The sequence below is a fragment of the Pseudophryne corroboree genome, chromosome 1 (genome assembly GCF_028390025.1).
Source record: "Pseudophryne corroboree isolate aPseCor3 chromosome 1, aPseCor3.hap2, whole genome shotgun sequence".
In the NCBI taxonomy this organism is placed as follows: Eukaryota; Metazoa; Chordata; class Amphibia; order Anura; family Myobatrachidae; genus Pseudophryne; species Pseudophryne corroboree.
In genome coordinates, this window is record NC_086444.1 from 1,036,462,265 (window position 1) to 1,036,485,937 (window position 23,673).

The 23,673-nt window shown below is 41.8% G+C and overlaps 1 protein-coding gene across 1 annotated transcript in view; it reads left to right on the top strand.

Moving 5' to 3' along the window:
* The first annotated feature begins 6,716 nt into the window (after positions 1–6,716).
* Positions 6,717–23,673, top strand: part of FAM149A (family with sequence similarity 149 member A) — a 204,540-nt gene continuing 187,583 nt past the window's right edge. Inside the window, exon 1 of the mRNA XM_063920796.1 lies at positions 6,717–7,662. Within this exon, the coding sequence (XP_063776866.1) occupies positions 7,055–7,662 (608 nt within the window). The 5' untranslated portion in view covers positions 6,717–7,054. The remainder of the gene's footprint in view (positions 7,663–23,673) is intronic.

Below are 23,673 nucleotides of genomic sequence, written 5' to 3' on the forward strand. Positions count from 1 at the left end.
GGATGCCAAGGCCTCAGTTATCCGCTTTGCAGCAGGATGACTGCTGTGATATTTCATCTTCCTCGCAAAGGACTGTTGGACAGTCAATTGCTTGGTGGAAGTAGTAAAAGTGGTCTTACGAGTACGACTTCCCCTCTGGGATGACCATCGACTCCCAGCAGCAACAACAGCAGTACCAGCAGCAGTAGGCGTTACACGCAAGGATGCATCGGAGGAATCCCAGGCAGGAGAGGACTCGTCAGAATTGCCAGTGACATGGCCTGCAGGACTATTGGCATTCCTGGGGAAGGAGGAAATTGACACTGAGGGAGTTGGTGGGGTGGTTTGCGTGAGCTTGGTTACAAGAGGAAGGGATTTACTGGTCAGTGGACTGCTTCCGCTGTCGCCCAAAGTTTTTGAACTTGTCACTGACTTATTATGAATGCGCTGCAGGTGACGTATAAGGGAGGATGTTCCGAGGTGGTTAACGTCCTTACCCCTACTTATTACAGCTTGACAAAGGCAACACACGGCTTGACAAATGTTGTCCGCATTTCTGTTGAAATACTTCCACACCGAAGAGCTGATTTTTTTTGGTATTTTGTTTTCACCAGGCATGTCAATGGCCCGGGTGTCTGACTTAAACAAACCACCTCACCATCAGAATCCTCCTGGTCAATTTCCTCCCCAGCGCCAGCAACACCCATATCCTCCTCATCCTGGTGTACTTCAACACTGACATCTTCAATCTGACTATCAGGTACTGGACTGCGGGTGCTCCTTCCAGCACTTGCAGGGGGCGTGCAAATGGTGGAAGGCGCATGCTCTTCACGTCCAGTGTTGGGAAGGTCAGGCATCGCAAACGACACAATTGGACTCTCCTTGTGGATTTGTGATTTTGAAAAACACACAGTTCTTTGCTGTGCTTTTGCCAGCTTGAGTCTTTTCATTTTTCTAGCGAGAGGCTGAGTGCTTCCATCCTCATGTGAAGCTGAACCACTAGCCATGAACATAGGCCAGGGCCTCAGCCGTTCCTTGCCACTCCGTGTGGTAAATGGCATATTGGCAAGTTTACGCTTCTCCTCCGACAATTTTATTTTAGATTTTTGAGTCCTTTTTTTACTGATATTTGGTGTTTTGGATTTTACATGCTCTGTACTATGACATTGGGCATCGGCCTTGGCAGACGACTTTGATGGCATTTCATCGTCTCGGCCATGACTAGTGGCAGCAGCTTCAGCACGAGGTGGAAGTGGATCTTGATCTTTCCCTATTTTTGTAACCTCAACATTTTTGTTCTCCATATTTTAATAGGCACAACTAAAAGGCACCTCAGGTAAACAATGGAGATGGATGGATACTAGTATACTTATGGATGGACGAGCGACTGCCGACACAGAGGTAGCTACAGCCGTGGACTACCGTACTGCGTCTGCTGCTAATATAGACTGGATGATAATGATATAAAAAATATATATATATCACTACTGCAGCCGGACAGGTATATATTATATAATGACGGACCTGCTGGACACTGTCAGCACTGCAGACTCCTAAAGTTAACTACTAGTATGAAGAAGATAGAAAAAAAAAAAAACCACCACAGGTAGGTATACAATTATGGACGAGCGACTGCCGACACAGAGGTAGCTACAGCTGTGGACTACCGTACTGCGTCTGCTGCTAGTATAGACTGGATGATAATGATATAAAAAATATATATATATCACTACTGCAGGACAGGTATATATTATATAATGACGGACCTGCTGGACACTGTCAGCACTGCAGACTCCTAAAGTAAGCTACTAGTATCAAGAAGATAGAAAGAAAAAAAACACCACAGGTAGGTGGTATACAATTATGGATGGACGAGCGACTGCCGACACAGAGGTAGCTACAGCCGTGGACTACCGTACTGCGTCTGCTGCTAATATAGACTGGATGATAATGATATAAAAAATATATATATATCACTACTGCAGCCGGACAGGTATATATTATATAATGACGGACCTGCTGGACACTGTCAGCACTGCAGACTCCTAAAGTAAGCTACTAGTATCAAGAAGATAGAAAAAAAAAAAACACCACAGGTAGGTGGTATACAATTATGGATGGACGAGCGACTGCCGACACAGAGGTAGCTACAGCCGTGGACTACCGTACTGCGTCTGCTGCTAATATAGACTGGATGATAATGATATAAAAAATATATATATATCACTACTGCAGCCGGACAGGTATATATTATATAATGATGGACCTGCTGGACACTGTCAGCACTGCAGACTCCTAAAGTTAACTACTAGTATGAAGAAGATAGAAAAAAAAACAAACCACCACAGGTAGGTATACAATTATGGACGAGCGACTGCCGACACAGAGGTAGCTACAGCCGTGGACTACCGTACTGCGTCTGCTGCTAGTATAGACTGGATGATAATGATATAAAAAATATATATATATCACTACTGCAGGACAGGTATATATTATATAATGACGGACCTGCTGGACACTGTCAGCAGAATGCGTTTATAGAATAAAAACACCACACGACGAGTGTTTAACTTTTTCAGGCAGACAATCACAATATACTGGTGGTCACTGGTCACTGGTCAGTCACACTGGCAGTGGCACTCTGGCAGCAAAAGTGTGCACTGTTAAATATATGTACTCCTGCTATAACTGCTCCCCAGTCTCCCCCACAATTAAGCTGTGTGAGCAGTGAGCACTCAGCACAGTCAGATATACATAGATGATGCAGCACACTGAGGCTGAGCACAGATATGGTATACTGTGTCACTGTGTATCGTTTTTTTTCAGGCAGAGAACGGATTATATTAAATAATAATAAAACTGCACTGGTGGTCACTGGTCAGTCACTAGTAAACTCTGCACTCTCTGAGTACTCCTAAGCTCCAGTAAATCAAGTGTCTCACTCTCACTATCTATTTCTATTCTAAACGGAGAGGACGCCAGCCACGTCCTCTCCCTATCAATCTCAATGCACGTGTGAAAATGGCGGCGACGCGCGGCTCCTTATATAGAATCCGAGTCTCGCGATAGAATACGAGCCTCGCGAGAATCCGACAGCGGGATGATGACGTTCGGGCGCGCTCGGGTTATCCGAGCAAGGCGGGAAGATCCGAGTCTGCTTCGGACCCGTGTAAAAAGCGTGAAGTTCGGGGGGGTTCGGTTTCCGAGAAACCGAACCCGCTCATCACTAATATAAAGGTGGATAGTTTGCCTGAATCAAGAGTAATTAATACATCCAAAAAATGTATGGATTTGTCACTTAAAGTGAAAGTTCATTTCGCTGGACAGTTAGGGGGAGATTCAATTGTTTGAAAAGTCAGTTGGGTGTCTGTTTTGTTCTATCAAATAGACAGGAAAACACAGACACCCAACCGACTTTTCAAACTTTTGAATTCCCCCGTTAGATTGGTTATGTTTATCCAGAACACTAATCATTGCTTCTCGACCCCCTGTCCATATGACAAACAGGTCATCTATATAGCTCTTGTAGGCGAAGATATATTTAGCAATTTCTGGATCGGCAAAGAATAAATGACTCTCAATTTGAACCATATCTGAATTGCATAGCTAGAGGCCACAGAGGACCCCATCGCACAGCCAGCTTGTTGAAGAGAGAACTGTTTATCATAATAGAAATAATTGCTAGTAAGCACCATTTCTAAAAGTTTCAAAAAAAACATAGATGGATGGATGGACCACTGTAATGGGGGTTGTTATCAATCAAACAGTGCACTATATTGATGCCATCACAGTGCGGAATACATGTATATAAATTCACAACATCAATACAACATAATAAGCTGGACTAGGAGGTAATGCATCAAAATAAGTCGACAATATTGTAGTATCTTTCAAATATGAAAAAATGTTTTGTATACACGGCTGCAACTGCGTGTCTAAAAAGACAGACACAGGCTGATACAGCGACCCATGGGCCGAAATGATTGGATGACCCAGTGGGGATGTGAGGCTTTTGTGAATCTTAGGGATTGTATACAAAAGAGGAACAGTAGGAGACATAACCTGTATACAGTAGCTCTTGATAAAGTTTGAGAGGGAGATAAATTACCAACACAATCAGTTAGAAACATATCCAATTCAGCCTTATAACAAATGGTAGGGTCAGAAGGTAGCAAACTATAAGTGAAAGTTTCTGCCAACTGACGTTCGATTTCCCCTCTATAAGCAACAATGGACCCTCCTTTGTCTGCATTGCGGATCACAATGTCCGTTCATTTTTTTTAGACTTTCCAAGGCAATCTTTTCTTGTTTCATCAAATTGGGGTATATACTGTATGTTCCGGTCCATTAAGAACACTGGAAATTTTAGATTCCCACATCCTAGAGAAAGTCTTAATTGAAGGACTATTGGAAACCAGGGCATAGACAGAATGGGGTTATAATTTTTGTAGTTGCATAGGAATAACAGACATATCAGTAGAAGAAACTGGAGAAGGGTGTTTACCATAATAGTCTTTCAATGTATTAAAGTGAATATACTGTATATACCAATTTTATCCTTAATGAAGGAAACAGACAGCACTCCGTGACTGCAGTAAAATCACTTGTTTATTGCTTTCAATGTTTCAGGGGTCTCCACCCCTTTCATCAGGAGATGACGTAAAAGCCAAAAGTTTGATGGCAGGTGAGCTTTGAACCAGGTTTCCAAAAAATCTATGTGAAAAATGTTTGTGATAGAGTAGGACTTGCAGTGAGATGGGGTCTCTTGATGTTGGGCTGCAAGATTACATGCATTGTACAATTCATGAACTAAAACCCCATTATTTATCTAATTATGTATTAAAGTGAATGAAATTACTAAGGAGAGTGCTGGTTTCTCTGTATATGTATATTTGTGCAGGTGGTCACAGCCCACTGCACCCCAACCTAGGGGTGGAGAGTGCATGTGTGCGCCCCATTTTTATTTTTAATGAATCTGGAACTTAAACTCAAGACCAGGCTTTCAGTCCACTGCACATGTGAACTGGAGACAGTGGTTCACGCAGATGCATGCAGGACTGGCTGGCAATGCTTTTTTACTCCTTTACCGCTGTTAGCCAGTATTGCCTGGAAACGGAGTATCACTCAGCTGTCCTGGGGACATTTTTTTAGGAAATTACCAAGATAAAAACATTTTTTGGTGGTAGTAGAAAATCTCTGTTATCGCTGCATCTATATAAATAGACTTGTAAAGAAGAACAAAACACGACTGGCTTTCTGTATTCTAAAGCATGTTTTCAATGACCATATCATTCTTAGTAATGCCATGTAAATGTATAGTATTTGCTTCTTATTAGCCTGTATGCTGTATTATGGGCTTGGAGCTACTGTATGTATAGACTGGACAATTGGGTATGGTGGGCATATTTACTTTATAACTGTGCTGTGCTTCACAGTACACACTTAGGCCCGAATTCAATAAACTGCAGGTTCAGTTAACGTTGGTTACCACAGGTAAAAAAAACAGCATCTGCAACTTTTTCCTATTCAGTCAGAATATCCACGTTAAGGTAATGCGGGCCTCTTTGGGAGTTTACGCAGCTTTGAGTTCACAGCCCCTGAGTAGGTGCGAAATATGGAAAAATCTTTATTTTAAGGTACTGTAAAATGACAAGACTCAGTGCAGAACCCTAATCGGGATGCCTGTATCTGCATTCCTAGCAGTGTCGGGATTCCAGCGTCGGTATTCTGACTGCCAGGATCCTGAACCCTGGGATACTAACCGAATCCTCCTATAACAGCATTACAGCAACTAATGTTTACACTAAGTAACCTGTATCCCTCAGCTAATACCGGTAATATAATATGTGCATAATTATTTTAATTATCTGTTAGGCAAAACCATTAAGGGCCGTACACACGAAGAGATTTCTCCCAGAGATGTGTGCTGAGTGATCTAGCATGAACGCTCAGCACATATCTCTCCCCTGCTCAGCACGATGTGTGCTGAGCGAGCGGGGACGACGACGATGAGGGGAATGCTCATTTCACCCAGCGGTGAAATGAGCGATCTAACTAGATTTGGCCTGGCCGCGGGGCCGCACATCGCCATCGCTATGGGGCTTACACACCGAGAGATCCGTGCTTAATTTCTAAGCAATCTGACTAGATTGCTTCGAAGTTAAGCACAGATCTCACCGCGTGTATGCCCCACAGCGATAGCGATGCATGGCCCAGTGCGTCGCTATCGCCGGTGCTAGATTAGCCTGCATGCAGGTACAATCTAGCAGGTTGCTCATTTCACCACTGGGTGAACGGAGGGAGAGATGTGTGCTGAGCGGACACTGATAGATCGCTCATCACACATCTCTCCCCGTGTGTACGGGGCTTAAGTCAAATCATTGATATTAGTGTCACAAACAGTGATTATTTAATATGTGTCCTGTACATGTGTGTAGTATTTTGGAGCACATACATTTGCACATTAATACGGTATAGTAAATCTGGACATGGCATCTCCTTTGTCTACACACTCTGGCTGGCTTTCTGCTAGAGACTACAATACTGTGACTAATCTGTTTTCTTATCCTGTCTCTCAGGGTGAAAGCTTTATCTTTCAAGCCTCATAGCTGGAAAGGCCCAATTACTAGCCTCCCTGTTTGTTTATCATAGCAACCTCCCGCCCCTCTACTCTTGTGTCAGCTGCTCCAAGCCATTGAATCTAGACATAAACAGGCAGCTTTCTCCTTTCTCCCAGCACCACAGATATGCAGTTTTTCCTTCTTCCCAACATTTCCACTATATGGATTTTTACATTTTTAAACAAGAGGCCTCCTCGTTGCAGATGTCTAAGTAACTAGAGAGAAAAGAAGACTTGTTTGAAAAGAGAATTGTATTATTTTTAACCAATACATTGCTTGGCAAGAAATTGTCTAATGCCTTTGTGGAATATATCCCTCCATTATTTTACTTTATATTCCTTTGCTATCAGACACATATTGCCAAGAGAGATCAGGCATGAACACCACTTCATAATATTCTTCTTGCAGGTACAGTACATTTGAATTACACAAGTTGATCATTTAGCTGTAAAAATATGAAGGTTGCTGTCTTGGACTTGGGAACTGTCTTTGCTAAATTCTTCAAACCAATTGTATCACCTATAAGTCCAGGACCAACTGGCAATCCGTTCCCTCAAGGTTCTAGTGCAGCAAGCTCTTCTGGAACCTCAACCCCTTCCCTGGCCCACAAATCACCCTTCCTTCTACTGTCTGCCCCACCGTCACCTCTGCACATCTTCAACACATCCACTCCTTCCTTCTCTTCCCTGCCTCGCGTTCCCTCTGGGAAAACTGTGACTGCGAGTGGAATTTCTGCACCCAGTAGTCCAGCTCATTCAACAAAGCCCCAGCATTCAAACGCAACAGCCAACAGCGTGGCACCACTTCTACAGGTATATGAGGAACCATGGGCAGGTCCACAACCTACAGCTTCATCTCCAACACCACCAACTACAATTCTTGTACGCCCGGCTCCCACAAGTACCATCCCAACAGTACCTAGTATGCAGCCAAACATATCCAGTCGATCGCCAAGACTTCAAGAGACCTCTGTTTCTGTGTGGAATACCAAGTCCATGCTTTTTACCCTACCTGATATTGGGGAGGAGACCACTGACTATGAAGACAGCCACCACAGCCAGGGGTAAGTGTTATTCTAAAGCTACTGACAAAATAACTTGAAAAACCAAATGTAACAAACATAATATCAAATCACTTATTTACTTTTTTCACATTAAGCTACAAAAACACTTTTACAAATTTTATTCTATGCTCTGTGCAATCCAAAACTAATTATTCGCCATTGTTAATGAAATACAATAGTTTTACTGTAATTACCATCTCAGGACTCTTTAAATTACCAAGCATTCATGCATTGCATCCAGTTTCAGATGGTTACACAGTTCTATGTATATCTCTCAGCAGCACTTGCTGTGTCAAAGCAACTCTATAATAGTTCCCAAACTGATGACGGATGATGTAACACTTCAGTAAAGCAGTTCTTTGTGCAGCCAAATGTGCTCTTTGCTAGAAATCTTGATTTAAATGTAAAATTTTCTTGATGGGGAATGTACCATGGAAGCAGTGAATTAAAAAATAACCATTGAAACATTTTCTAATACAGAGTCAGTTTTGGATGATGCACAAATCTTTTCAAAGGAATTATCATCTTCCAGAGAAAAGAAAATATTCTGAACCTCTTATACAGCCCCCTATGTCAGATGCATTTTCAGAACCCCATTTAGAGTGTGGCTGGTGCAAATATCCTTGGGGACAAAGGTGGTCATTCCGAGTTGATCGCTAGTTGCCGTTGTTCTCTGCATAGTGATCAGTGAAAAAAATGGCTAATCTGTGCATGCGTATGCACCACAAAGCGAATGCGCGACGTATGGGTACAAAGAGCATCGTGGTTTTGCACAGGTTCTAGCGAAGCTTTTAGTCGCACGGCCGAACGCAGGAAGACTGACATGAAGTGGGCGTTTCTGGGTGTCAACCGACCGTTTTCAGGGAGTGCTTAGAAATACGAAGGCGTGTCGGGAAAAACGCAGGCATGGCTGGGCGAACGCTGGGCAAGTGTGTGACGTCAAAAACCGTCCCTCCATCGTTAGAATCAACGCACACGAAGAGTAACTTCAGGGCTGGTCTTGTTTTGCACAAAATGATTATGCAGGCGCTCTGCTGCACAAGTGTTCGCACTACTGCAAAGCGAAAATACACTCCCCGGTGGGCGGAGAAAATGCGTTTGCACGGATGCTAAAAGTAGCCAGGGAGCAATCAACTTGGAATGACCCCCGAAACCTGTTGCAATGCAAAGGGGTGCAAACTTCAAATGTGATTATTCATTTTTTTTTATGCAAGGAAAATACTGCCTGCTTTTGCATGCAGCACACAAATACTGGACAGCTCCATCGTAATGTCGCAATTGCTGTAATAGAATGTGCCCTGTCCAAGCTTCGTGTGCTGTATGTTTACACATCTTAAATTTGCATTTGATTTAGAGTAGTTGGATGAAAATTTACCCCTTGAAAAGCGTTTTGTGCTGCGGGGAGGATATAAAAGGTGCAACTGGACCGAAGTTTTGACTGGCGTGTGGCCTAATCCAACTCTAAAATACAGTGTAAACTAAATATATGTATGCAACATGTAAGAGTACTGTGTGTGATGTTTGAACACTTGTTGCAGTGCATGGTTTGCTTAGCTGGAAATTTGCACCTACAGTTGTAGACATGCTCACCTTTCTGTGATGCTGCTTGTTATATTATGGCTTGCTGCATGTGACTATTTGCAGCCAATAATTACTCCATTAATGAAGCAATCACCGGCTACGAATAGTCGCAGTCTGGCACGCCATGCAGCATGCCGTAATACAAAAGGTGAGCATGGCTACAATAGCCCCTTAGTCTTCTAACTTTCTATCTAATGTTAGGTGCACACTGTGCTATAATACAATGCCCAGAGCTGACTGGCTTTCAGAAACCCTGCTGGTTGGCTCCTGATACAGGAATGCTGTATGACATTTGTTGGTCCCAACAAGCTGAAGTCATGCAGCAAATGCAGCGTGTATAGACATTGTCTGATAAACCGCATGTAGAAAACATAACCTACCTTCTGTAGTGTGTATACAGGAAATTGGAGGTTTTCTAGATCGTTGCACTTGTCAGAAAAAAATAATTATGGATCATTCCTCTGATCTTTCAAGTTTATACCTACTTTACCTATTTATATCTGTACAAATTCCACTATTATCAGGAACAGTTGCTAAATTCTTAAGACACTATTCAGTTAGCCGCGGGGTTAACCCCATGGCTAATTGCTGTGGCTGGACTGATTCAATTAGCGGGTGTGGACTGAATTTTGCAACTCATGGCGTCTGCAAGAAAACAGCAGTGGGGAAAATCTAATTGATTCCGAAAGGTTTTCACAGAATCAGTGGGTTCGAATGCGGTAATCCCCCATTTTAGGCATAGGGAAAAAAGGTTATTTAATTAAATAGCCTTTCCGTGATCTGATGGGAATTGGTGTACACACCGATGCTAATTGAATATGACCATTAATGTTAGGCCTATTCAGCAGAGTATCTTTAACACAGTTCTAACAGTAGCTGAAACTAGAAGCTATTTTAATATATACTGGTCTGCCAGTCATTACAATGCTTAAAACAAAACCTAGCACTTTCTAACCTTTCCTGTATAAATCTCCAGTTGCAGGTTCTATGCTGTCGTGCTTCCTGTTCACATTCTTTTGATTATAAGAATTTGCTAATCCTGTGTTTGTATGTAAAATCATTATAACACAGAACAACAGATGATACCACAGGAGTAAGAGCTACTGTAAGTGCACATTTGGCCCATGGACAGGATTTGCAACAAAACATACTGTACCGTGTTGTACTGCAGTTTTTCTTAATTCCATTCTTTGTGTGCAGTGTAAATGCTACATGTTTTACATGCTGCGACACATACTGGCCAGCTCTATTTTACATTGTAGTTTAGGGTTAGCATACTAACCAACATTTTTGTTACCACACTGCCTATAAATCTTGAAGGGAAAGTCCAGGGTGTCATCATGGCCCAGCCCCCTGCTCAGCAGTAGAATGGCCATCTGTGGGCTAACCAGAAATGGTCACTAGTCGATGGTACCATTGGTGGCTACTCAGGGTGTAGTATGCTATGCCGGCGGCCGGGGTCCCGGTGACCAGCATACCAGCGCCAGAAGCCTGACCGCCGGCATACCGTCAGCGCGGCAAGCGCAAATGAGCCCCTTGCAGGCTCGCTGTGTTTGCCACGCTGCGGGCACAGTGGCGCGCTATACGCTATGCGCGCCACGCTATTTATTCTCCCTCCAGGGGGGTCGTGGACGCCCTAGAGGGAGATAAAGTGTCGGTATGCCGGCTGTCGGGATTCTGGCGCCGGTATACTGTGCGCCGGGATCCCGACAGCCGGCAAACTGAAGACCACCTGGCTACTCACGCTGATATTAAACCATTGCCGGTAAACCATTAATGGTTTCATCCACCGATGGTCATCCCAGTGGGCCACTCAAAGGTGGGGATGGGACTTTGTTGGTTATGTCCTGGGGCAGAACTAGGCACCATGTCCCAGATTTAGTGGGAAAGAAAAAAAAATATTGTAGTGCTTTGTGCCATCGATGGCCAAGAGTCACTGGATCTGTGCCATTGATGGCAAAATCATCTACCACCGGTGGTTAACCATCTATTGTTGCTAATCATCGATGGTCGATGGACATCCTTACTAAGCAGCCTTCTGGACATTCTGGGAGAGGAGTTCAGTATGATTTACCTATGGACAAAATACCTACGGTCATAATCCAAATAGCCATTGGGCTACAGTCAAAACTCCGACATGGTCAAAATACCGACATTCATTATGCCGACATGTTCAAAATGTCGACATAGTTGGAATACCAACGTATGAAATGCCGTCATGTTAAAATGCCGGCATTACTTTTTCTGGGGGGTTTGTGTCAATGTCGACATAGGTCAACATGGACACCGTCTAAGTGTACCGCGTCCCCTTGCATGCTTCAGGCACTATTATATTCCCCATCCAGGTCCACTGGTATGGTAAAGTATGAACAATTCTGTTTTTGGGCAAGAATTCCTTAAAAACGCATGTCGGCATTTTGACATGTCGGCTATTCAAACAAAGGTATTCTGACTATGTCAGCATTATGAATGTCGGCATAATGAATGTCGGTATTTTGACTGTCAGTATTTTGAATGTCGGTCAATGGGTGCCGGGATTGTGACCGTCGGTATTGTGTCCATCGGCAAATCAACTGCTACCCCTGGGAGAGTATGTATTAGAGCTGTGTTGGGCCATGATCCCTGGTAAACCTGCAATTTTTGCCGGTATACAATCTAGTTCTACTCCTCATAGGGGTCTATTTAATAGCCCAGAGTTTTTAAAACTCTGCATTTATTACATCTGCTATTGCCATCATGACCTAAAAATAACATACAGTAGGATTACATGTACCGCTGCTGTCATTGGTAAACATGCAGGAACTACAGTAGTTTCCCTATTCTTTGCATGGTGAAGCTATTGCATGAGAGCCCCAGTGATGGTCATTATTGGGTGTGGGGCATAATATATAGGGAGTAGTTCTAAATTTAGTGCTCTTCTTCCATTGGTAAATAAACCACTCAGTCCCTGAAAATCCAGTACGCTCATGAAAACAATTCCCACATCTCTCAAGATTGTACTTATATTCCAGATCACCTATACATACGAGCCTTGAAAATGCTGAATAGACGTGTACACCTAGTGGGAAATTTACTAAAGGTTAATTTGTCATTTTTTCAGAGAAAGACGCAATTTTGCTAAACGCGCATTTACTAAAGATTAATTTACATAAAAGTTGCATATCAAATGCGAGTTCACACTCCAAATTGCGGCAAATCACCATTGGTACAAACAGTGTCCAAATCACATTGATATCAGTGGAATTGTCATATTTACTAAAGCTTGGTACACACTGACTGATATACAGGTTGAGTATCCCATATCCAAATATTCCGAAATACGGAATATTCCGAAATACGGACTTTTTTGAGTGAGAGTGTGATAGTGAAACCTTTGTTTTTTGATGGCTCAATGTACACAAACTTTGTTTAATACACAAAGTTATTAAAAATATTGTATTAAAGGACCTTCAGGCTGTGTGTATAAGGTGTATATGAAACATAAATGCATTCTGTGCTTAGACTTGGGTCCCATCGCCATGATATCTCATTATGGTATGCAATTATTCCAAAATACGGAAAAATCCGATATCCAAAATAGCTCTGGTCCCAAGCATTTTGGATAAGGGATACTCAACCTGTATAGGGTATTCCATTGAACAGTCGATATATCGCGGGCCCGACTGCCCGTACACTTCCTTCAGGAGCCGGCAGTGATTGACGGCTCAACTGGGCGGGCACATTTAAATGCCCACTCAGTTTGTGACGTCAGTCATGACAGATCGGCGAGTGTGTATGCACAACACACTGCCTGATCCAGCTATAGATATATCTGCAGATCTATTGATTGGCAGATATATCTACCAGTGTGTACTCAGCTTTAGAATCACCTTTGCAAAATCGCTCCCGTTCACACCAAAATCACTACAAAATTGCACGTCAATGCACAAATCAATGCACTGGGGGGATGGGGGGGGGGGGGGGGATTTGAGCATGCAGACATGTGTGAACCAACTAAAGCCCCACTAAAATTGCACCAAAAAACGCACCACAATGCTGCAATTCTAAAAAGCAACAGGTGCAAACATTTTTAATTAAGACTAAACCAATCAGAATGCTAATAAAAGCCCATCAGGTAATTGCAGCACTCACCCATAGCTGAGGCAGGGATTGCTGTAGCCTGCATCCAGGCACTGATTTCATGTGTCCTGCACCAGCTGATTGATTACGGAGTTTGTCACATTACGGCAACTTGTGGAAAAAAAATTGAGGTGTGAGTTGGTTTGTGCTGGGATGCGACTTCTGAGGTAATCTACTGTGAATTATAGCACATTTAAATGTGATTTACTGTATAAAGTGACTTTCCATGTGAAAGCCTCAAAATCAACACACACCGCACACACCAAAAAGCGATAACATACAGTACACAAAGCTGCAAGTAAAAAATGCTTGTTAGCAATTGTGTGATTTTTGTTCTGGTGAAGGGGCGATTTGTAATCTCACCCAAAATCAATTCTTAGTAAATTTTCCCCTACTGTACAAGGGAGCTTTTGGAGATACTGTAGTTTAGTCTATAAGTTTTTCATTTGTAAATAGGGTTCTGTCCTTATGCAGTATTTCATTTGAAGATAACCAAGCAGTTAGATACATGCAAAAAAATTCTACAATTCAATTAACAGCTCAGGCTCGATATTCAAGACAGCAACATCATACCTCCCAATTGAATAGCTGAAGAATCAGGACCTGCCACACCCAAAAAAGGGGTGTGATCTCTGATAAAGGGGATGGGGCCTCGCTTCCCGACCCTGTGGCCCACGGGTGGGACAGCGGGACAGTCCCCAAAAAACGGAACTGTCCCGCGAAAATCGGGACAGTTGGGAGGTATGGGTTAATGAATACAATCTGTACTTGCAGCATAACTAATTGTGTCTTCTAGGGCCTAGCAAATTTAAATGTCTTTATTGGATGATTTAGAGAATTTTTTTGTAAATGTTTTTTAAAATATCTTTTTATTGATTTTTCAAAAGAGTATTACAGCGAAAATATAGATATAAAGCAGTAACACAAAAATCTTATAATATAAACGATAAGTATCAATGGGTTAAAGAGACGACAAACACAAGACAGACATAAAGGGGGAAGAGGAGGAAAGGGGAAAGAGAATATACATATGTAAACGTTACAATTAAATCCAGTTCAATCTAGCAACATGTGGCAGTAGGTTAACTAAACATATGTATAGGCTGTGGATATAAACCTGAGACCGAAGTAAGATTTGGATTGAAAACTAATAGATAGATTTCAGACCCTATTGTGAGCCACAGTCCGTATCAGAGAAGATATAGTTATAATCATGTAGACAGTGGAATGAAATTGTGTGAAATCGCTCTATACCAGTCATGAGAACCTAGATATTGGTGTACCAAAGAACGAGAGACATAATCCAATGCTGTAATAAAGAGGTCCCACTTATTGTGAAAGGATCGAGTAGAGAGAGCCTCATTCAGGAGGAGAGATCGTATATCAAAATAAAGAATCTGTAAGAGTTTATTTTTGGGTTCTTGGATGGAAGGAGCGGATTTCTTTGTCCAGTGAATTAGTATAAATTTTTTTGCCAGGGTTAGAGCAGATACAATGAATGGGACAATTCTTGCAGGGTTCCTACCCAGAGTCCAATTGTCAAAATTGAAAAGTAAGCCTGTAGGATCAATCGGCAGTTGTAAGCCTGTAATAGACTTTATATACCAGAGCTGGCCAAACCAGTCCTCGAGATCTACCAACAGTTCACATTTTCCAGACCACCTAGCTGGTGCACAGGTGTAGTCATTACTAATTAAGATGTGCTGCATTCATTCCTAACTGCCAATTCTACAGCTCTCCAGGAGGCCTAGAAAATATGAACTGTTGGTAGATTTCGAGGACCGGTTTGGCCAGCCCTGGTATATACTGTATAGAGGAGTTTTGTTCCAAAATCTGCTTATCTTTGAACAGTCCCAAACACAGTGAAAAAACTTAGCATTTGATAAACTACATTTAACACAACATCCAGAGTCATCAGAAGACATATATTTCCATTGCGCAGGAGCAATGTAAGCCCTGTATAAGAAATGGAAGTGGACTTCTTGAAGATAAGCGGACCGTAAATATTTGTTGGAGCTAGTGTAGGCTAAAAGCATTCTCTCAAAATTATTAGGTAAAGAGGGGCTGTCCGCTATCCAGTTAGTAAATATTTGTCTAGTGTGTAGCGGCAATCCAATTGTATGGTCTATTAAAGGTATGTACAGTATATATGTTTCACTCTATAGGCCCTACTCAAATTGGATTGTAAAACATCGAGAATCAAATCAGGAGATGGAGGCAGTTGTGAGCAAATCGGGAGTGATTGAACATAATATCTAAGTTGTAAGTAAAAATAAAAATTACTTTTAGGTAGTGAGTGTGTTTGTTGGAGATCCTGAAAAGTAGGGAAGAGTCCACCAGGATCAAACACCCTGTTCACAAGAAGTATGCCCTTTTCTTTCCAAATCTGGTAAAACGAATTATAAATAGAGGAGAAGTCAGGGTTGCCCCATATTGTGAGATATGGGGAAAATCTGAACTCTCTTTTGAATTTTTTATTCAAACCAATCCAGCTGAAATATGTATCCCGAAACATTACATTCGAAAAAATAGTACGAGGAATAGCTGATGATTTAAGATGCAATAAGACCGCTGGGGAGAATGGGTGAAACACCGCTAAATCTAAAGTGTTGTCAGTGTAAGTGGATTTGCCCAGTAGCCAATCGCTGGCATATCTAAAAAACACAGCTAGGGTATATGCTTTCAAATCAGGAATGCCAAGGCCACCTTGGGATTTAGGAAGGACTAATTTCCTATAGGCAATACGAGTGCGTTTCCCTTTCCAGAGGAACAAAGAGATTGAGGATTTAAAAGTTAGGATATCTCTGTTGGACAAGGCAAGAGGCAGCATTTGAATTGCATAAAATATTTTAGGAAAAATTATCGTCTTCATCGCAGCAGCCCTACCTAATAAAGAAAGGGGCAGAGAGTTCCAAGTGGAAAGAAGGGTGGTAATCTTATGAACAAGAGGGGGAAAATGTAATGAGTGTAGCTTGTCAGTCGATTTGGGGGTGAAAACACCTAAGTATTTAAGGTAGATATCTTACATTTTGAGAAGGCAGAGGAAGAATGAAGATCCAATGAATAGGAACCAATAGGTAGAATTTCTGATTTTTCCACATTAATTTTGTATCCGGAAATTTTCCCAAAAACCTCAATCATTCCCATAATATGTGGGAATCTGTAACATAAAGCCGCATATCATCTGCGAAGAGGGAGACTTTCATTTCTTGGGAGGATATCCGGATACCTTTAAAGTCAGGGGAGTTACGAAGGGCAATAGCAAGAGGTTCTATGGCAATGGCCAATAGAAGAGGGGAGAGGAGACAGCCCTGTCTAGTTCCTTTACAAATAGGAAAATAATGTGAAATTAGTCCATTGCAAAGAATTTGCGATAATGGGATCGTGTAAAGTATTTTAACATATGAAATAAAGGAAGATGGAATACCAAAGCGAGACATACAGGTATACAAGTGGGGCCAGAGGACGAGATCGAAGGCCTTATCCGCATCTAAAGAAACTATCACACCCGGGGGGAGGAACATCTGATGAGTTCTGGAGGTACTGAATTGTTGATATCACTTTTCATACATTAAGAGTGTCTGCCTTGAATGAACCCGGTTTGATCCGGGTGTATGACAAATGGCAGAGTAACTTTCAGTCTGTCGGCCAAAATATTGGCTAGAATTTTGTAGTCTGAGTTGAGAAGTGATATAGGTCTGTAAGAACCCGGCAATGTCAGATCACGGCCTGGTTTGGGTAAAAATTTTATGTATGCAATATTAAAATATAGAGGGGCAGATCCGGATTGTGAAATATCATTAAAGGTAGATACCAAGGTATCTAAAATCTCGTAATGTAATGTTTTGCAGAAGCTGCCTCCTATGCCATCAGGGCCTGGAGCCTTACTCAGCTTTAGAGATCTAATAATTTTTGATTTCTCCCCGGGTGTGATAGGGGTGGACAAAGCCACCTGCATCTCATCAGATATAGTGGGAAAGGATAGGGTAGGCCACAACAAATCTTGGTCAGGAGAAGGAGGGTGTAAGGGAGGTGTGGTGAGTGGAGGTGTAGAGTAGAGATCAGAGTAGTAAAAATTCATTATTTCTCCTATTTGTTTGTTGGAAGATGTTAGAGTTCCATCTAATTTCCTGAGGGGGTGGAAAGCCACTGAAGGCCTAGAACCATTCAAGATATTCTGAAGGAGTTTGCCTGTTTTGTTGCCGAACCGGTGGTAGTTTACTCTGTATAGGTATTTATTACCTCTTTTGTGGAGAAATTCATCGAAATGAGTTTTTGCTGTTATATATTTGTGTTTGTTCGTTAAACTAGGGTTGTGATGAAAATTGGAGTAGGCAGTGGAAAGAGAGCTTTGTAAAGAAAGGTAGGAAGCTGCATATGCCTTGTTCAACTGACACACGTAAAATATTATATTGCCTCTAATAACAGATTTGGCAGAAAGGAGGGGGGTCGGTGGTGGCACTCAATTGATTATTAGCGCTGAAATCTTTCCAACTTTCTGACAACATAGATTTAAATTTGGGAGAAGTGAGAAGATGGGAGGGGAAGCGCCAAGAGGCACGAGAGGCACGTTCATCAGATATGTTAGGTTCAAACCATTGAAGAGCATGGTCTGATATAGAGATTGGTTCAATTTCTACTGAAGAGATTCTTGTGAACAAGGTTCTTGAGACCAATAGATAGTCAATCCTTGAAAATGTTTGTTAAGCAGCAGAGAGGCATGTATATTCTTTAGTTGTAGGATTAAAAGATCTCCAAATATCCACTAAGGATAGTTGAGAGGCAAATTGAGGTACACCTAGTTTAGGTAATATCTTAGGGGGTTTATTAGATTTAGCAGGGACAGATCTATCTAAATAAGCATCTGAAATTAAACTGAGATCTCCACATACTATGAGGGAGCCATCCATGCAGGGTGTCAGAACTGCAATCAGTGTCAGAAAAAATTGCCTGGAATAAACGGTGGGAGCATAGACGTTACAGAGATTATAGAAAAAGAACAAGCGGCTGCGCTGAATATCAGGAACGGAACACAATGTTCTGAGAGCCAACGTAAAAAATAACAATGTTTATTTGTAAAACATATAAAAAGATTAATTATCATATGACCGGTGAATAATATATATATATATAAGAACATTCACTAGACGTGAACTGGTGGTCTGTTGTAATAGCTCAGCTTTTTGGGGTGAGAAGTTCCGTGTTCAACTAGTTAAAACATTGATAAGTACCAGGTGTACTAGTGGAATCCTAATAAATTCAAAGTCCCTTAGTTGAATTTGAGATTCAATACCTTTCCAGATGGGCTGGTGAAAGCCGAGCGTCCTCGGCTTCAATGTCCTGCAATGCCCATATACGCTGTGCAGCGGAAAGGAGGAGACCGTCTCTCTCACAACCCGGTCGTGGCGGCGTGCGTGCTGAAGCCGCTGATGTCGGATGCTGTAGACGGAGGGTGCAGCGGGGACCAAGGAGCACCTGGAGGATTTCACCTGAGCTGAGTACGGATAAGGGCGGGTCCTGACGCGTTTCGTCACGTTCACGTGACTTTCTCGAAGGTAGGTTACAGAGATTATACATCTAAGAGTAAAGAGATATTTGTGTAACGGTGTATCTGCCTTCTGAGTCAGTCACTGTTTTAATAAGAGTACAGGTTGAGTCTCCCTTATACAAAATGCTTGGGACCAGAGGTATTTTGGATATCGGATTTTTCCGTATTTTGGAATAATTGCATACCACAATGAGATATCATGGTGATGGGACCTAAAGCTAAGCACAGGATGCATTTATGTTACATATACACCTTATACACACAGCCTGAAGGTAATTTTAGCCAATATTTTTTTATAACTTTGTGCATTAAACAAAGTGTGTGTACATTAACACAATTCATTTATGTTTCATATACACCTTATACACAAAGCCTGAAGGTCATTTAATACAATATTTTTAATAACTTTGTGTATTAAACAAAGTTTGTGTACATTGAGCCATCAAAAAACAAAGGTTTCACTATCTCACTCTCACTCAAAAAAGTCCGTATTTCGGAATATTCCGTATTTCGGAATATTTGGATATGGGATACTCAACCTGTATATGGGATATTATGTCTGATAAGTACGGACACTCCACGAGCTTTAGAGTTGTAAGATGCTGAGGTGAGCAGTTTCCAACCCAACATCTGTAATTTTTGTATTTCAGTGGGGATTAAGTGGGCTTCTTGTATAAAGACTAGGTCTAGTCTTAGAGTACTAAAATAGACCAAAACCTTCCTTCTCTTTGCAGGAGAGTTTAAACCCCCTACATTAAAGGAGCCTATACGAATGTCTGACATGATTTATGAGAGGTTATTGACAATAAAGTAACCTCAGGCCTAGTAAACTGAAAAATATTACAGCAAAAGAAACTGGCATGGTACAACATTGAAAAGGGAGGGAAGGGAGAGACATGAAGGAGGGGGAGCACAAGGACAGGGAAGCATATACAAAAACCTGGAAAAGTGTCAAGCATAGTATGAAAACCAACACTTGACTTCTGTAACCATACAAAAAAACAGCAATAGTGAAAGAATAGGAGTACTCCTAACATAATACCCGGAGCATAAGCTTTCTCCGGACCCAGTCAGTTATAACATGTGAAACCTGAAAATAGAGTCCTGAAAAAGGGGGAGTAAAGGCGAGCAGCAAATTCTATAGGAGGGCGCCATGTTAACATGGATCAGTAATATCTGAGGACAGTTCTGCATCCGTATCACGCAGAAAATCCGCTACTTGGCTGTGTTTGTCTCTGTGCTTTCACTTGTGCTTTCTTAGAGTGTGAAGAGAAACTAGGAGGAGGAGTGGCTGAATCTAGGTGTGAAGTGATTAGGAGGAGGGGCTGAATAGAACAGCTACCTGAGAAACTATATAAACAGTGACCAGACTCAGAGAGCGTGCTCTTTGTGAGAGGCGTGCATTATAAAGTGAGGCTTGGCTTATTAAGTGAGTTTGAAACAGCAGCAGGTGAGTTAGAATACAGCAACAGGTGAGTTTTAAAATACACCAAGTAACACACAAATTTGCAATACCATTAACATCTGATACAATGTTTGGCCTTGTGCAGTGCAATGGATGTAAAGCATTTGTTTGGAAAGAGGCAGCGTGGAGACTCAGCTGCTGTCCAATCTGTGAGCAATTTTCTCTGCTGAAGGAGGAGATAGCAAAACTGCATGCTGAGATTTGTAGGATGTCTGTGTCTTTGAAGCCTCCACTGCCTCAGAGAGCCACCAGAAGACATTCTGCCTGGACTACTGTGGGCTCTCAAGGGCAGAGATTTCCAAAGGGACACAGACACCTCCCGCAAGCGGTGACACTGCAAAACTCGTATGCTACTCTTGCAGGGCTGGAAGATACAACTAATAGAGGCACTACAGAACAGGAGGATATGGGGACATCTACCAACTATAGGAACAGGAAATGGAACAGGAAAATTGAATCTCCAAAAAGGACTGCACTTCTCTTGGGAGATTCCATTATTAGAGGAATACATCTGGGAAATGCAAATGAAGTAGAGAAACAAGTAAGGTGCTTACCTGGAGCCACAGCTCCAAGGGATAAAGAGCGCATGCTAAGAATTGTGAAGGCAGCAAGAAAAGATGGGGAGGTGGATGTCATTGTCCACCTAGGGACAAATGACCTGGCAAATGCTGAACTCATGGCTGTAAAAGATGAATTTAGGAAGTTAGGGACTTCTCTGAAGCAGGTGGCAACTACTGTATCTTTTTCAGAAGTATTGCCAGTACACAGAGGGGAAGACAGAACTCATTGCATCAGAAACTTCAATGTTTGGCTAAGGACATGGTGCAATGAGGAGTGATTTGGATTTATAGGCCATAGTCACACCATCTGGCAAGATAGGAGCTTATACAAAAGTGACGGCCTGCACCCATCTTCAAGGGGAACGAGAATACTAACTGAACAGTTTGGATGCTTCATCAAGAACTATTTAAACTAACAAAGGGGGGCAGTGAACCAAATAGGAATAAAGAAATCTGCTCCCCCAACACAGAGGTATTGTTTCTGCAGGCAAAAGGAATAGGAAGCATATCCACAGCAACAGAAGATAATTCAGATCAAAACCAAATAAAAATAGGCAGAGAGAAGAACATAGCTAGGAACAGAAAAAGCACAAACAAAACTCTAAAAGCTATGTGTGCAAATGCTAGGAGCTTAGGAAATAAAATCCCAGAAATAACTGCAATTATGACAAGGGATGATCTAGACATTGTGGCAATTACAGAGTCATGGTACAATGAAAATCATGACTGGGACATAGCTATACCGGGATATACTTTATTTAGGAAGGACAGAATTGGAAAAATCGGAGGAGGGGTAGCAATGTATGTAAAAAATGCCATAAATACTACATTAATACAAAGTATTGAAGAAAAAACTGAGGCCCTTTGGGTGACCATAGAAACAGGGGAAAAGTTGATTATTCGTATTGGCGTGATATACAGGCCACCAGGTCAGGAAGAGGAACTTGACAAGAACCTATTGCAGGACATAACTAAAATGGCATTAAAAGGAGAGGTAATAATCATGGGAGACTTTAATCTTCCTGATGTAAACTGGGAGGTGTCTGTTGCTAGTTCCACTAGAAGTAGGAACATTTTAAATTCCCTTCAGGGAGCATCCCTCCACCAATTGATGAGGGAGCCCACTCGGAAAGACGCAATATTAGACTTAATACTTACAAATGGAGACAGATTATCGGACGTAAAAGTGGGTGAAAACCTGGGATCCAGTGATCATCAAGCAGTATGGTTCAGCATTAAGACAGAGACTGACTCGTCCCATACAAAAACAAAGGTGTTGGATTTTAGGAAGGCTGATTTTGTAGGGATGGGAAAATGTGTAAGCGATTCTTTGGCAGAGTGGAGGAACTTGGAAACAGTGCAGGAGAGGTGGGAAACATTCAAATGTGCAATACTGAAGGCAACAGACCTTTGTATCAAAACTGTTAGGAAAAACACAAGGAAAAGGAAGCCAGTGTGGTTTGCAAAAGAAGTAGCAAATATTGTGAGAGCAAAAAAGATGGCTTTTAGGAAATATAAGCAGACACAAAATAATGAAGACAAAAAGATATATCTTGTTAGACAGAAGGAGACAAAGAAGGTAATCAGATGTGCAAAGGCACAAGCTGAGGAGAAAATGGCCCAGTCAGTGGGTAAAGGAGGCAAAACTTTTTTTAGGTATATAAGCGAAAAGAGAAAAACAAAAGGCGGAATTATAAAACTAAAGACGGACACTGGGAGTCTTGTTGAAGGAGACAATTTAATAGCAGATCATCTTAATGATTATTTTTGCTCAGTATTTACTACTGAAAGAGAGGGGAAGGGGCCACAGTTAAGTTGCAGGGATATTCAGGAAAATGAAACAAGTACATTTACAGAGGAGAAGGTCCTAACAGAACTCTCAAAGCTGAAAGTGGACAAATCTATGGGGCCAGATGGGATACATCCAAGGATATTAAAAGAACTTAAAGAGGTGCTGGTAGCACCATTGACAGAATTATTCAACCAGTCATTAGCTACAGGAGAAATTCCAGGGGACTGGAAAAGAGCAAACGTAGTCCCACTGTACAAAAGTGGAAGCAAGGAAGAGGCAAACAACTACAGACCAGTGAGTCTTACATCAGTAGTAGGGAAATTGATGGAAACACTCTTAAAAGAAAGAGTTGTAGATTATCTCAAATCCGGCAATTTACTGGATCCCAAACAGCATGGATTCACTGGGAGGAGATCATGTCAAACAAATCTTATTGACTTTTTTGATTGTGTGACTAAAGTGATGGATAAAGGTGGAGCCATGGATATAGCTCATCTAGACTTTAGTAAGGCTTTTGACACAGTTCCACATCGCAGATTGCTAAATAAACTTGAAAGTTTGGGATTGGATATTAAGATTATTGAATGGATAAGATCTTGGTTGAAGGATAGAAAACAGAGAGTTGTGGTAAATGGAGTGCATTCACAGGAGGGAAATGTTACCAGTGGAGTACCCCAGGGATCTGTACTTGGACCAGTGCTTTTTAATATCTTTATTGGTGACATTGCAAATGGCATTAAAGGGAAAGTATGCCTTTTTGCAGATGACACAAAGGTATGCAACAGGGTAGACACACCAGGTGGGGTAAAACAAATGATTGAGGATCTAGGTAGACTAGAGGAATGGTCAAGAGTCTGGCAATTACAGTTTAATGCCAAAAAATGCAAAATCATGCACTTGGGTCTCAAAAATCCTAAAGCTAAATACAGTATTAATGGCACTATAC